This window comes from Ursus arctos, unplaced genomic scaffold, assembly GCF_023065955.2.
Source record: "Ursus arctos isolate Adak ecotype North America unplaced genomic scaffold, UrsArc2.0 scaffold_14, whole genome shotgun sequence".
Classification (NCBI taxonomy): Eukaryota; Metazoa; Chordata; class Mammalia; order Carnivora; family Ursidae; genus Ursus; species Ursus arctos.
This window is the reverse complement of record NW_026622808.1, coordinates 49913334-49927485: the sequence shown is the minus strand read 5'-3', so window position 1 is coordinate 49927485 and position 14152 is coordinate 49913334. Positions and strand designations below refer to the sequence as shown.

The following is a 14152-nucleotide window of genomic DNA, read 5'->3' as shown; positions in this document are numbered from 1 at the left end:
AATTTTGATAAAGGCCAATTTATTTATTTTTTTCTTTTGTTATTTATGCTTTTCGTGACATATCAAAGAAGCCACTGTCTAACCCAGTGTCACAAAGATATACAATTATGTTTTCTTCTAAGAGTTTTACAGATTTCACTCTTACTTTTAGTTCTTTGATCTATATTGAGTTAATTTTTGTATATAATGTGAGGTAGGGGTTCAAATTCATTCTTTTCATGTTAGTATCCAGCTATCTTACCACCATTTGCTGAAAAGACTACACTTTCCCACTGAGTGGTGTTGGCACTCAAAAATCATTTGACCATAAATGAGGATTGATTTCTGCACTCTTGATTCTTATTCCATTGATCTATGGATCTATCCTTATGCCAGTGCTAGTCTGTCTTGATTACTATGGCTTTGTGGTAAGTTTTGAAAAGTGATCTGTTGAAGGTAACAAAACATCCAACTAAAACTGCTTAAACTATGTAAGGCCCTTTATTGTGTAAGTCTCATTGCAAGTCATCTGAACATAGACTGTTCCCAGGTTGATTTGACATCTAAACAAAGTCATCAAAGACCCAGGCTTTTACCATCCTTTCTTCTCTTATCTTTGCTGTCAACACATGTCCTCTTGGTCACGGGAGAGCTGCTGTGGCTCAAAGCATTGCGTCTTCATCCAATAATGCCCCAAGCAGGAATCAAGGAATATGCTAACAAAATTCTTGTGTTCCGTTTTTTCAGAGGGAAATCTTTTCCGGAACTCTTTAGTGGGGCACCTGGGTGGTTCAGTCAGTTAGGCATCTGCCTTTGGCTCAAGTCATGATCCCAGGGTCCTGGGATAGAGACCTGCATCAGGCTGTCTGCTCAGCAGGGAGCCTGCTTCTCTCTCTCCCTCTGCCCCTTCTCACACCACTCCCACCCCCACGTGCCCTCTCTCTCTCTTTCTCTCAAATAAATAAAAATCTTAAAAAAAAAAAAAAACTCTTTAGAAATCTTCATTTTATGTCTTATTGACAGATGGGGTGTCATGCCTTCCCTTAGATCAATCATAGTTCATTTCAGGGGTATGGAAAATGAAGGCTCTGAAAAGGGGGGGTAAATGGTTCATGAATAGACACCCAACACCATCTGGCAAAATATATAAACATACAAAGAATAAACCAAAATTATCTGCAAGCCCACCAGGCTGAAATTATAACGGGATTTTTTTAGAGTGAGGACATCTACCTTAAATTTCTTTGGTGCCAGCTGCTTCCAGAGTAAAACTCCTGTTTTCTCTCTTTGTTATTGATTCAAGACCAGATCATGAAGTTCTTTTCCTCATTCTTCTCAAATACTGCCTAGAGCTCTCTGAACTCTTGATCTGAAGAATATACAGCTGTTTTCTCAACTCTGTGAAATATCCTTAAGGCCTTAGGCCTGTAGCATGCTGCTTTCAGCTGCTTTCTCTTGTTGACAATCCCTTTTGTAGTTGAGAATGATATGTCACTAATACAACTTTAAATTAATTTTAGGATAGCAAGATTAAATAAATACCTTTATTTCTTTTTTTCTTTTTCTTGGGGGGGGTGGTTTACATGCCAAAGTTTGCTTTTATTTTGTTCTTGCTGTTCAGGGCCAAATAGTCCAAATTCCTAGCAATAATCCTACCAAATCATTCTGTAGTTTTTAGTAATAACAGGAAAATGATCTATTTTTTATAACTTCTTTGTTTAATGGCCAGAGTATACCTGGTCTTGAGAGTTCTTACTACTTTGCAAGCTATCGATCTTGGCTGATTTCTCTTTTTCGTTTTACTAGTTACCGGCACATACACAGTATGATTGATTTTTGGAGAGTCAAATTTTTTATATACCTTTTATTTTTCTTCTTTCATTTATTGTATAGAAGTGAAGGTCCATTGGGTTTCAAGTAGCTACTCTTAACTCCCATAAAAAAAAATTCTATTACTTTTCATTTTCTTTTTCTTCCCATCACTGTTTTAGTCTTACTTAAATTGGGCAAGTCCAAAGGATGGGCATTTTGTCACATTCACTTCCTGGAGGAGTAAATAAGTCCCAAAGCCATTCATACCCTATAAATTATAGTATGAGACCAAAGAAAATAACATCAATACAAAAGAAATTGTCCTTTTGTCTCTCAAATTAGAAAGATTAAGAAATTAGCAGCTATATCACTTAAGATGCTTTTAAATGCTTTCCCACTGATCTTCAGCAAATTACCCAGCTTCTCTTTGCCTCAGTTTTTTTATCCATGAAATGGGGCTAGGAAAGCCTTTCTGCATTTGACCGTGGGAGAATACTGTGGAAATCAACTGATGCTACATGTAGAGCTGACTTTATTTAGAAAAAAGGATGCTATAGGGGTAGTGGAGGCACATTTGGTTAAGCAGCCAACTCTTGGTTTCGGTTCAGGTCATGATCTCAGGGTCCTGAGATCAAACCCGGCACTGAGCTCCACACTCAGCATAGATTCTGCTTGAGGCTCTCTCCCCCTTTCCCTCTGACCCTCCCCTCCTCTCTCTCTTAAATAAATAAATAAATCGTTTTTTTTAAAAAAAAGGGTGCTATATAGACCAATTTCTTACTATTTTAATTTTGTCCTTGCTGATGTGCATGTAAATTAAGTATAAATAAAAGGTGACAAATTATGGGGGTGGGAGGTAAGTCACAACATTGATACTATTTCTTCTTTCAAGAAGAAGGTCAGCTCTTTGCCACTGACCTGTGTGGGCTCCTTTGGAATCAGCATCCCCTTCAAGTGCTTTCTCATCTACATAGATGACTTCTAAAATTTGACTTGGCAGGAGCTTCCAATATCTGTTGAATGGATTAACTAGCAAAAATGGAGACGATAGGGATCTAGCATGTTGCTCCCTTTTTTAGACCTCATACAATAAAGATAACATCCCTCCTTTTTCCTTTGAGCAGGGAGAATTTGGTTTAATAAAATAACAGATGAGATTTTTGAGGAAGATGAGAAGATTTTGTTTTCTTTCTTCCTCCCCCCACCCCAAGAGTGGAATGAGTTTGCCAAAGGATAGAAGCTGGATAGATGTCTTAGTGCTGGATATTATTTAGTGTGTAGTGTTTTTAGATCTTTATGATGCCAAAAAGCCATTCAAAGTCAGGACAGCAGAACCGAAGCAGCCTACTAGTCAGCCCTGGACTGTGGGCAATCATGACTGGTTCCTTCCCCTTCAGGATTCTGCTACTTCTGACACTCCCCTCCATCTCTTCCTGCTGGAGTCCGAGACTGCAAGATGCTCCTTGCTCTCTCAGCCAAAGGGAAAGAGAAGTGAAAGCAGGCTTGGAGGGAAGAACAAGACCACCTAGCCTCTGGCTCAAGTGGGATTGAAGCAGAACTTCTGTCCCCGCCAAGCCCTCCTGCCTCCTCCTTCGGCTGGGATGTGGAAGGGGGAGGGGCAAACAGACTCCTGAATGCGAAGCCTGCCTCTGCACAGTTGCTTTGAAGGAGGCACCTTCACCCATCAAATCCTCACCCTGTTCTGCAGGTTAACGCCCTCGGGTCCCCGGGGGTGGGGGGGAATGAGAGACATGTGGACTCCTTTGGCTTAGTTATGTAGACATTCCCATAAGCCTGCCCTAAGTCTTTTCTTCTCACCCCTGGAACTCCACAGCTGCTGCCCAGATGGGCTTCCCTGCCCCCCTACTGTTCAGGCATCCCCCTACTGCCAATTTTTCGGAGTTCCACAAATCTGGGATCCAGCTTGCCATACAGCTTCGTGAATCTTCCTGCTCTTCTGCCTTGGAGCCTTATTTGCATGTCTCCTCCCCCTGTCACCTAGCTCTCTCCTACTCACCCCTCCGTCTCAGTCTCAGCCGCAGTCATGGGATGCATTCCCTGACCCCCTCATCCTACATTACATGTCTCCCCTATAATCCTTGTGGCAGTGCCTGCTTCCTCTTATTACTTGGTCAATCGTCTGCCTTCCCCACTCTACTCTAAGACCCGCTGAGACAGAGATCATCTCTGTTTTGCTACAGTGCATTCTAAGTACTTAGTCTCCTGCCTAACACATAATGCAAACTCAATGCAGAATTTTTTTAAGGAACAAGAGTATGTATTTTGGGGACGGATGAACTTCTTTCTGTATTCACTGTTGAGACAAATAGTCATTCATTTGTCAGTTCAATAAACATTTACTGATTGCCTGCTATGTGCCAGCGACTGGGGAAATAAATATGAATGAGACATTTTCCCTACTTCTACCAGTGGTTTCTTTTTTTTTTTTTTTTAAGATTTTATTTATTTATTTTAACAGAGATAGAGACAGCCAGCGAGAGAGGGAATACAAGCAGGGGGAGTGGGAGAGGAAGAAGCAGGCTCACAGCAGAGGAGCCTGATGCGGGTGGGGCTCAATCCCAGAATGCCGGGATCACGCCCTGAGCTGAAGGCAGATGCTTAAGGACTGCGCCACCCAGGCGCCCCCTACCAGTGGTTTCTGAATGGTGGTAGCTACCACCATATCTGAGACATTCAAAATGCGTGGAGGTGCTTTTGTTGTTGATGTCATCATGACTGGGGGCACTCCTGGCAGAGCCTGGGGTCACAAAACATTTTCCAATGCAAGGGGTACTCCTCAACAGGGAGAGACCATCCAGCCACCCCACCCCCACCTCACCCACACGGCTTCCTGATAGAGCTTACAGTGTCATAGAGAAAAGGGGAAGAAGGGGAAATATCCTGCCACGTGAGAGATTTTGTAGCATTGCATGGCCCAAAGGAGACATCAGTATTTCACCTTGGGGTCATTGTGGTGGGAATTTTTATAATGTGCCAAAGAAAGGCTTTGCCCCAACTAAGGAGTCTCTAACGTAAATGACATGATAAAACCAAAAGTCAAAGTACCAAAATATAAATAGTTTATGATGAAAATTACTATTCTTCACTTTTAATGACAAATCACAAAAAGGTGGGTGAAGATAATAGAAAATGACATTCCAGTTCTTTCTCAAAGGACGTTAAGTTCATTAGAGCTCTTTTATAAGTGCCCCAAAAACCATCAAGAATGATTGTTGCATTCTTCCCCAATCTGCCTTTGGGGAGAAAATTTCAAGAGGGAAGAATGTTTCGCCCCATGGAAGTCATGTGAGCAGAAGAGCAGAGTGGAACATTTAACTAGACCAGGGTTCATCGACCCCTGCATGACTGACATTCTAGGCAGAAGAGTTCTTTTTTGTGGAGGCTGTCCCGGGGATTATAGGATGTTGAACGGCATCCCTGGCCTCTACCCACTAGACGCCAGTAGCACCACCCCCAGTTGTGACAACAAAAATGTCTCCAGATATTGACAAATGTCCCAGAGGGAGGGATGCAAAATTGCCCCTGATTGAGAGCCAACTAGATCTTGTTTTTATCCCCCTCAAGCCCAAGTCGGACATTCAAGGTCTCTCAGAGTTTACCAACACTGGCTTTTCAGGTGTGTAGAGGAGTACAGTTTAAAAATGCCCACTGGCACGGGGGCACCTGCGTGGCTCAGTGGGTTAAGCGTCCAACTCGATTTCAGCTCAGGTCATGATCTCAGGGTTGTAGGATCGAGCCCCGCGTTGGGCTCCGCGCTGGGCAAGGAGCCTGCTTAAGATTCTCTCTCCCTCTCCCTCTGCCCCTCCACCCACCTCCCCACTTGCTCTCTCTCTGTCTAAAAAAAAAAAAAAAAAAAAAAAAATCCACTGGCAGTGAACTCTGTCTTTTTGATGGGCAGAGGGGACCATTGGAAGCTACAATGTTACCAACTGGCTATCCCTTTCTAGAAACAGAGGTTGGCATTTCATGCTGTCTTCCCAGCATTGTGCTCTTCTTCCTGCTGATTGCTCAAAGGAGAACCTACAGGAGCCTCAGGGATAATGACAATTTCTCTTTTACCTCCGTAGCAGAACTCCCAGGTGTATGAGTAATGCTGTCACCTGAAGCATCTTCTTAAGTCTCCAGAGAGAGCTGCAGGAAATTACAGCGTATTGCAGGGAACTCTGATGCTAAAGAGGAAAGAATGAGAGAGAGAGAGAGAGAGAGAGAGAGAGAGAGAGAAAGAAAGAAAGAAAGAAAGAAAGAAAGAAAGAGAAAGGAAGGAAGGAAGGAGGAAGGAGGGAAGAAAGAAAGAAAGAAAGAAAGAAAGAAAGAAAGAAAGAAAGAAAGAAAGAAAGAAAGAAGAAAAGAGGGAAAGAAAAAGAGAAAGAATGAATTATGAGCAAGATAATTTTGAAGCCAGCTTGATTTAGCTCCCTTTCCACTGGAAATTTCAGGCCAGCTTCAAGGGTGTGTGCCTGGGATCTGGTTTATCCCATGTGGTTAGTCCATTTTAAGAACAATGCCGCACTTGGGTCCCTCTTTTCTCCACGGCTGCACATCTGGGTTCAGTGGCTACCACCCCACCCTCCATGGGTCCCTGGTGAGGAGGAACTTGCCCTTCCTTCCCTGTCCTAGAGCACCAAACTTCTCCTTCCACAGGAGAGGAAAGCCGTTTGGGTAAGAGGCGGCATCAGTGTGGACGTTGGTGTCTTTGTCTTGCATCCAGCTTTGAGAGTCCACAGCAAAGGTTGGCTGTGCTGGGGAAGATGGAGCTTCAAAAAGCTTTTTGGGAACTTGAACGAAAGTGACCAGAATTGCTCCCTGCAAACAAATCACCACCAACTGTAACCTCCAACCCACAGAAAGGGAGAGGAAAATGAAGTAGATGATGAGTTGAAATTTTTTTTTAAAAAAACTTGTTTTATCTGCATAGAAAAAATTGAAACAATTCATGATTTGAGTGGTGGTGGTAGTTTGTTTTCTTTCGGTGCTTCCCTTTGCCAGCCACTACAGTGAACACTTGATATGGAATATTTGACCCTAGATAGTGGATTCTGATATTATCCCCATTTTATAGATGAGGACATTGAGGCTCTGTGGGTTTTAGGCGCTTGTACGGGGTCTTAAGGAGCAGGGATTTAAGTCAGTGTCTTTCTTGTAGGAGACTTGGCTTCTGCCCACCATGCCCTGCAACAGTGCTTTTCCCCCTTTAGTGGGAATCCCCCAGAGGCCACATGAGCACAGGGGTTTGCTGACCTCACCCGATAGTTTCTGATTCCGGAGCGGGCTGAGAACTTGCATCTCTCACCAGTTCTCCTGATGATGTTGATGCTGCTGGTTCAGGCACCGCACTTTGAGAACCCTGACACCACATGCCACTTTCCAGAATAGTATAAGCACCGACTTTGGAAATCTGGAATGAAAATGACTGAGGTTGAACTGAGCGCTGCCTTTAGACCTGTGCACAGAGAGAGAACAGCCCCGGTTTCTAGAGCATCTCTTCTGAGAGCATGGTGTCATGAGACAGAGATAATTGACCTGTTGGAGGTTTTATTCTGGTATTCCCTTTGCTGCCCGACATTTCCGAGAATACAGTCACAGTGCATCGTTAAATAAATGTACCACTTCCATTCACTCATACTAAAACTCCATTTTGGAAGTTCAGTAGTTTTCCATTAGAAGGATGACATTTCATTTTCAAACTATACTTAGTTCAGTTTCTTTTGATTCCGTAAGACCTAGTATTTTGCGATTTTGTGTAAACACTGTGACCATTGTGTTGGAAAACAGTGTCAGAACGCCAATACTCATGAGCACATAGAGTAGACTTACCGCGAAGAATTGCTTCCAAATTTTAGATCAGGTCTTGTGTCCAGTGAACTAATTCAACAAAAACTCTTAGGCGATTTTCTTAGTAATAAGTAAAAAGTAGTAGGAGACATGTCATTTAAATGTTCCCTGATTATGGGTACTTCCAAAACAATAAGCACTTTGAGAACACATTTTTGTGTTCTGACTGATTGAGTTTCACCTGAAGTAAGATTCCAAAGGCACATTTGAAACCTGAAATAAAGCTGATTTACTTGTCGATAATCTGTTCTGAAGCTCTGAGTTAGTTCAGGAGAAAGGCTTTGGCACCTTAATTCCCCACCACTCAATAGCCAAGATAACAGCCCAGGTGTGACACAGACAATTGTCCTACAGATGGATTCAGGAACAAACAACATCCTGAAATCTGCCACTGTGCTTTTGCTATAAGAAATGTTATACTGTTATATGGAACTGAATTCTACACATATTCTAAAGGGAAACAGAGACTGGTGGTATGTGGGGCTCCTTGGGCTCCTTTTCCCAAATGCCTTAGGCAATATCAATTCCAGGGGGAGAACTTAAAAAAAAAAAACAACAGAACATTAATTATCTGGTGACTTCACGAGTGGTCCAACAGTTTCCTTCGGTTTTGAGTCAGGAATAAACTCCCCGTGCTGTTTGGTGCTGGCAGCAGCTGCTAGACATATCCAGAGGCTGAATTTTCCAGAACCAAACCAAGGATTCTCTTGTGAGCTTCTGTTTCCCAGCAAATAGTAACTGGAAGCTATTTGTAAAGACCAAGAACACTCTCTGTTTTTCCCACGAACAGATTGCTGCATTGGAATTAGTGGGGTCTGAAGGTGAGGGAACCTGCCCTCTGGCTGGCAACAACCCGCACTTGTCATTTTCTTGGAGCCCCTCAAAGGAGGAGCAAAGGCGGGTTGTGCAGCCCCGCAGACACTGTTGCTCTGAGACTGGTGTCTTCATCTCCCGCCTCCAGCACAACCAAGGAAACGTTCAGGGCTGTTCCCCCAGGGAAGTGGTGTCCAGAGGGATGCTTCGGAGGATTTTTTTTTTTTTCTCTCCCGCATCTGTGGCTGCCCAGAGATATTTATCAGCACGTACAGAGCAAAGCCCCTGTAGTGTTAAGTAAGATGCTCCCCAAAGCGGTTTAGGAGACTCGGGCTGGGGTGTGTGTGTTGTGTGTGTGTGCGTGCGCGTGTGTGTGTGTGCGCGCGCGCAGAACGTGCAAGCAAGAGCGCTGAAATGCAGCTCTCGTCTTTGCCTGCAAAGAGTCGCTCCACGTCCCCCTCTGCCCAGCGCACTCGGGGAGCGCCAGGGGGAGTCCTCGCAAGCCAGGGCTTCCCGCGCCCCGGGAGCGCCGAGGGCTCGCCTGGCGGAGCTTAGCGCAGCTCGCTCGGCGCTGCCAGCCGGCGGGGCGGGCGGGGGTGGACACTGGGCTTCTGTGTGCCAGCCGCAGCCGTTGGCTGGCGGGCGCCCAATCCCGGGGCATGCCGCCGGAGGCTGGCCAGGACGCACGGTGAAAGACGAGTTCAGTGGCAGGCTTGACCCCCACCCCCCACCCCCGGGCTGCTCGCAGAAGCCGGTGGCCGGAGCCTAGGCGGTCGGGCCGCGGCGGCGGGGCTCTGCTGGGCTGCAGCTGCAGGAGCCGGGTCGCCCCGGGGTCCCAGGCAAGGAGGCGGCATGGCTTCGGTGTTCATGTGTGGCGTGGAGGACCTGCTGTTCAGCGGCAGCCGCTTCGTGTGGAACTTGACCGTGTCCACGCTGCGGAGATGGTACACGGAGAGGCTGCGGGCTTGCCACCAGGTGCTGCGGACGTGGTGCGGGCTGCGGGACGTGTACCAGGTGAGCCAGGGCGCGCGGCGCCCCCAGGGCCCTCGCAGGATGCCCGGCGCTCTTGCGAAGCCGGTTCCACCTGTATGATTTGATTCTTTCTCTCTCTCCCTCCACCTCTCTTTTTTTAAACTCCGAGCGGGCTGCTGGACTCCTGGGTCAAACGTTCAGCATCTGTGGATAACTGTTGCCTGACAAAGCTGGTGAATTTTCACGGGGGCACTTGCGAGTTCGTACCAGCATTTGCAGACATCTGTTACAGGGCGATGGTGTACTGCCTGGCACTGAGCTCAGAGAGCTGTAGCTTTGCAGCAGAGGGTCTGCAGGAAGCGACTTTGACATTCAGATGATTCCTCCTTTTTCGTTTTATTGGGGTGGATGGGGGTGAGCATTTCAGGACCAACGATTTCCCACCAATTTATGGTCAGAGGGGCCTTGCTGGATTTGCATCCTTTCCTTTGATTTTATTTCAGTTTTCCAGCAGGCAGCCCCAACTTGCAAGGCAGAGCCAGGAAAAGCTGATTCTGTGTCTACTGGCTTTTGGAGGAAAGACAGCAAATTGTGAACACTTTGCAGGAGGATGATGGCTAGGGTAGGGAGGGGTGGCCTGGCGGAGGGCCGAGTGCTTACATTTGGGTTTACTCCCCTCACACAACACAGCCTCTTTATTTCTCTGCTAGGTCCTATCCTGCAGGCAAAAAAGGCAGCAACTTATTCAACTAGAGGACCATTCATTTTCTCTGGGACTGCAGCTTCCCTGGATTTTTTTTCCTCTTCTTTTTGACAGTCATTTGTGGATTTAAAAGTCCTTTGCTTGGGTTGTTAATCTCTTTGAGGTTAAAAAAAAAAAAATCTACATTGCATTTAGGAAGATTATACCTGGTGTTTACTACAGGACTGTATCATCACGTTTTCTTTCCTGTAGCTCTGTTGCAGTTCCTGGATTCCCCCTACCCTGACCCCATCCCCACTATGGCTGTCATTTATATCTCACTGTACTGAGTCCTGTATGTGATCAAGCCTCTGGTTTTGACAAGCTGTAGTCTTCCATCCATCAAGCAAAATGAAAGGAACAGCACCTGAGGTTAAACTGAGGGAGTGTAAAGAATCAGCATCCCCTTGTCATCATTGATGTCCGTATCCTCCTTGTTACAATGTGAGCAGGATTTACTTCATGCTTTCAGGACTTCTGCTTTAGACAACAGGTCTGTGGTGTCTTGCATTTTGGGAGAATCCAAAATCCAGGCTGAGACACAGGACGGCCTGTGGAGGTTTCAGAGTATTAGGGAGCTGTAGCCATATCCCCTCTGGCCACAGTACAGAGATTACCTGGCTTTTTGGAGCCAGAAGTGTTTGCCTCTCAGCCTTTTTGTCTTTGGGGAAATCATTGTTGCGTTGGTCTGTAGGAGAAGTGACCCCCGTAGAGTTTTGTTTTTGCTTTTTAATGTTGGAGAAACTTCTAAAAGGCGAACACAAATATTGGAGCCAACCAGACAACCTCTATGCATCTCTCCCCAAGGTTCAGGGATGGATGGATTATCTCTTTGCTATTAGTGACTAATTAGGTTAGGTTCCCGAATCCTGAGACCCCTCCCCCGTGGGCTCTTTATAAGTTTTATCAATCATTATCTGTAAGCAGAACAGCAACTTGAAGGACTATCCTATAAATTGTAAATTTTCTCTTCTGTAAAATGGATGGTGACTGAGCCAATACCCTCTCATGGTAATAAGAAAGGACATCTAAAATAGTGGTGGCCATTTTTATGAGTATAGTCATAAGTAGGAGACGATCTCTAAGTTTAAATTTTCCTGTGCTTTGGGAGAAGTAAGAATTCTTAAGATATTTCAAAACTTGGGAGAATCATAGATTTCTTAATTGCACAACACAAGTCAACTGCTAGCAAAGAAACACCATTTTCATTAATGCTTTTTAAATACTGAACAAGAAAGTAATGACTTAAATTATATAGAACCGAAAGGCAGTAAAATAAAGTGGTTAATACCTCAGACTCGAAGTTAAAGAAACATAGGGATAAATCCAGCCTCTGCCTCTGTTTGATCATACGTAAGTTGCTTCATCTTACCCGGATTCAGTCTATCATTCATGAAATGGGAAATACAATAGTACTAATCACAGACGTTGATAAAAGAATTACTGACACATAAGATATTTAGCCCAGTTTACGAAGCATTCAATAAATGTTATCTGCTCTGTCATTTGGGACTTACAATAATAGGAAACCCAACTCTAACCTACAAAATAAAAAGAAGGGACTTAGGACAAACCAAAGAGTTTAGTAGTTGAATGAACTTCAGATACGGTTTGATCCAGGCATGATGCTCGTTGCCCATGATTCTTGCAGCCTTGTCTTGTTCGTGTATTGGCTTTTCCTTTAGCTGGTTTCTTCCCTCATGAGAGCAGATAGCTGCAGCAGTTCCACAGCTGAGATCCACATATGAACCCATCCAGAAAGAAAGAAAATTTCTCATCTCCACCAGCTATCAAAAAAAAAAAATTCCCAGTTTGCACTCTGATAGGTTAACTTAGGGTCTGTGCCAACCCCCAGTGCCATGCACTGAATGGCACAGGGAATGGGATTATAATTCAGGCATTCTCAGTGGAAGTGATAGGACCCCCAAGAGACAAAAAGTATTTATTGGGAGTGGGAAGGGAGCACAAAAAAAATCTTTCTCTTTTTGTGTATAAAGCACAGATATACATACAATACCTAAACAGATATACAGTATACTTTCGGCATTAGAATTTGCAGGGGTGGGGGGTGACTAGCAAACAAAAAACTATCTACAAGGCTCCTTAAGACGATGATAATGAATATAACTGTTGAAACTATTTACAAGGCTCCTTAAGACGATGATAATGAATATAACTGTTGAGAAACACTAGTTACACTGAGGCCAGTGGGGGAGCAGACCCATTTCTGCAGCTGGGCGTGAGGTTGGTCTCAGGCAGACCACGTAGCTACCAAACAATGGGGGAGGGTCAGTGCTCGGTTGGGGTGCAGTCTACAATGTCCACTGCACCTCCTTCTTAGAATCTCAAATCTAAAGCTTTTAAATAAAATAGTTATTTTTCTAGGTAAATACAAAGATTAATGGCAAGCACATTTCTAAGTATTTTGCCACGGTAATCTGAGTTAATGGGGTGGGGGCTCATCTTTAGGACACCCTTATTGCTATCCAATAATTACGATTTCGAAAGCATAAAGGGGAATGTTCAGTGGTCCTGCCCAGTTTCCTGGCACGTGAACTGGAAACACCATAGGGTTACATATTTTATCGAACCCCATTTTTTATCATCTTGATAATAAAAAGGTGTCATTTTTCTTGCTTCTAGCCTGAATAGTCTTTGCGGGAAATCCATGGCTCAGTCACTCCAGAGAGAAATAAGGGTGGTGCGGGAGATATTCGTTACATGAGGTACCTCGCGGTTCCCTGGGGGTGTTTCGTGTAGTCATATACCGTAAGTGAAAGAAGATCTCCCACCTATTCATATGGAATTTGGCAACGACATCGTTGCCTGGCTGGCACAGCTGGGAAGGCATAATTTCTTTGGAATTGAACACTTCCTCCCCGTCTAGATACTAGAGAGGCATGAGACTTAATTTGCCAAAAACCACGAATAATTAAGAGACTAGCTATAAGACATTTCTGTAGTAACACGGCTAAATAAAGAACTGGCAGACGCTGTACTGGGGCTACCTTTGAACAAAGACTTACTTTATGAGTGAAGGGTTGAGTTTGATTCAAGTTGCAGGCTGGGACATTCACCTTCAGTTTGGGATTAAATCTAAAAAGCTGATTCCTCAGCCATATATCTATCCTGCCGATATCTTGCCCGGATGGGTTCTGTTATAGCAATTAATTAAGTTTAACAAACAACTGAGGTGGAAAATGATGGGAGAATGTGGTTGAAAAAAATCAACGCCCTTTGCTTTTTATTCGGTGTGGCGTGTTCTAACAAAGCCCTCCGTTTGTTACTTGGGATTAAGCTTTCCCCTCATCCCGAACACCTCAAAGGTAGAATTTCTTGCTAATCCTGAATGGAGTCCTTGCCTCCAGCAGGAGGTAATTTGGGCAGAATCTGAGATATTTAAGTGACCGTAAGAGGCTGGGTCAGCTCCCCGGAGGCAGGCAGTTGGCCCCGAGGGGTAGCAGACAGTTCAGAACAGGCAGCGGCTGTAGGCTCCAAGTTCAGCAAATTTGACCTTGACCAAATTGCTTTCCCTCTTTGAGCCTCCTGGGTAAAAGGGGAGAACTTTAGTACCTGCATTATGGGAAGGATAAAAAATTCATGAGATAGTATCTCTACACTGAACCCCCTGCCTAGCATAAGCAAATGCTCAGTTAATGTTAGCTCCTGGGTATGCATAGTACTTAACACCAGACCCATAGACGGTCCTTGATGAAGGGTATGGCTAAGAGTATTACTATTGTTTTTATGAGTGATGCTAGTTCTCTGGAAACTAAATTCCCATCTTTGTAGGCAAGGATGTTAAGGAAGAGAGACGGTGGCTTCCCACAGTGTGTGTAGGGTAAGCTTTGGGTATTTGCTCCTGTATTCACACATGTTGTTCAAGCCAATACAAAAAATCTAGGAGATCACAGGCAGCTCCCATTAGGGTCTCTAAGGAAATAATCTCTCTATATCCAAGACTGTGATGGTCCGTAAACT

General features: G+C 44.5%; 1 protein-coding gene across 2 annotated transcripts in view; it reads left to right on the top strand.

The window, feature by feature from the left end:
• FRMD4B (FERM domain containing 4B) overlaps positions 1 to 14152 on the top strand; it is a 314088-nt gene that overhangs the window by 137184 nt on the left and 162752 nt on the right. The window contains exon 1 of one of the 2 annotated variants that reach the window (XM_026501212.4): positions 8820 to 9471. The exons of the other annotated variant lie outside the window; for it this stretch is intronic. Within the exon in view, the coding sequence (XP_026356997.1) occupies positions 9310 to 9471 (162 nt within the window). The 5' untranslated portion in view covers positions 8820 to 9309. Of the gene's footprint in view, positions 1 to 8819; positions 9472 to 14152 lie in introns of those variants that run through there. 2 annotated transcript variants of the gene reach the window in all.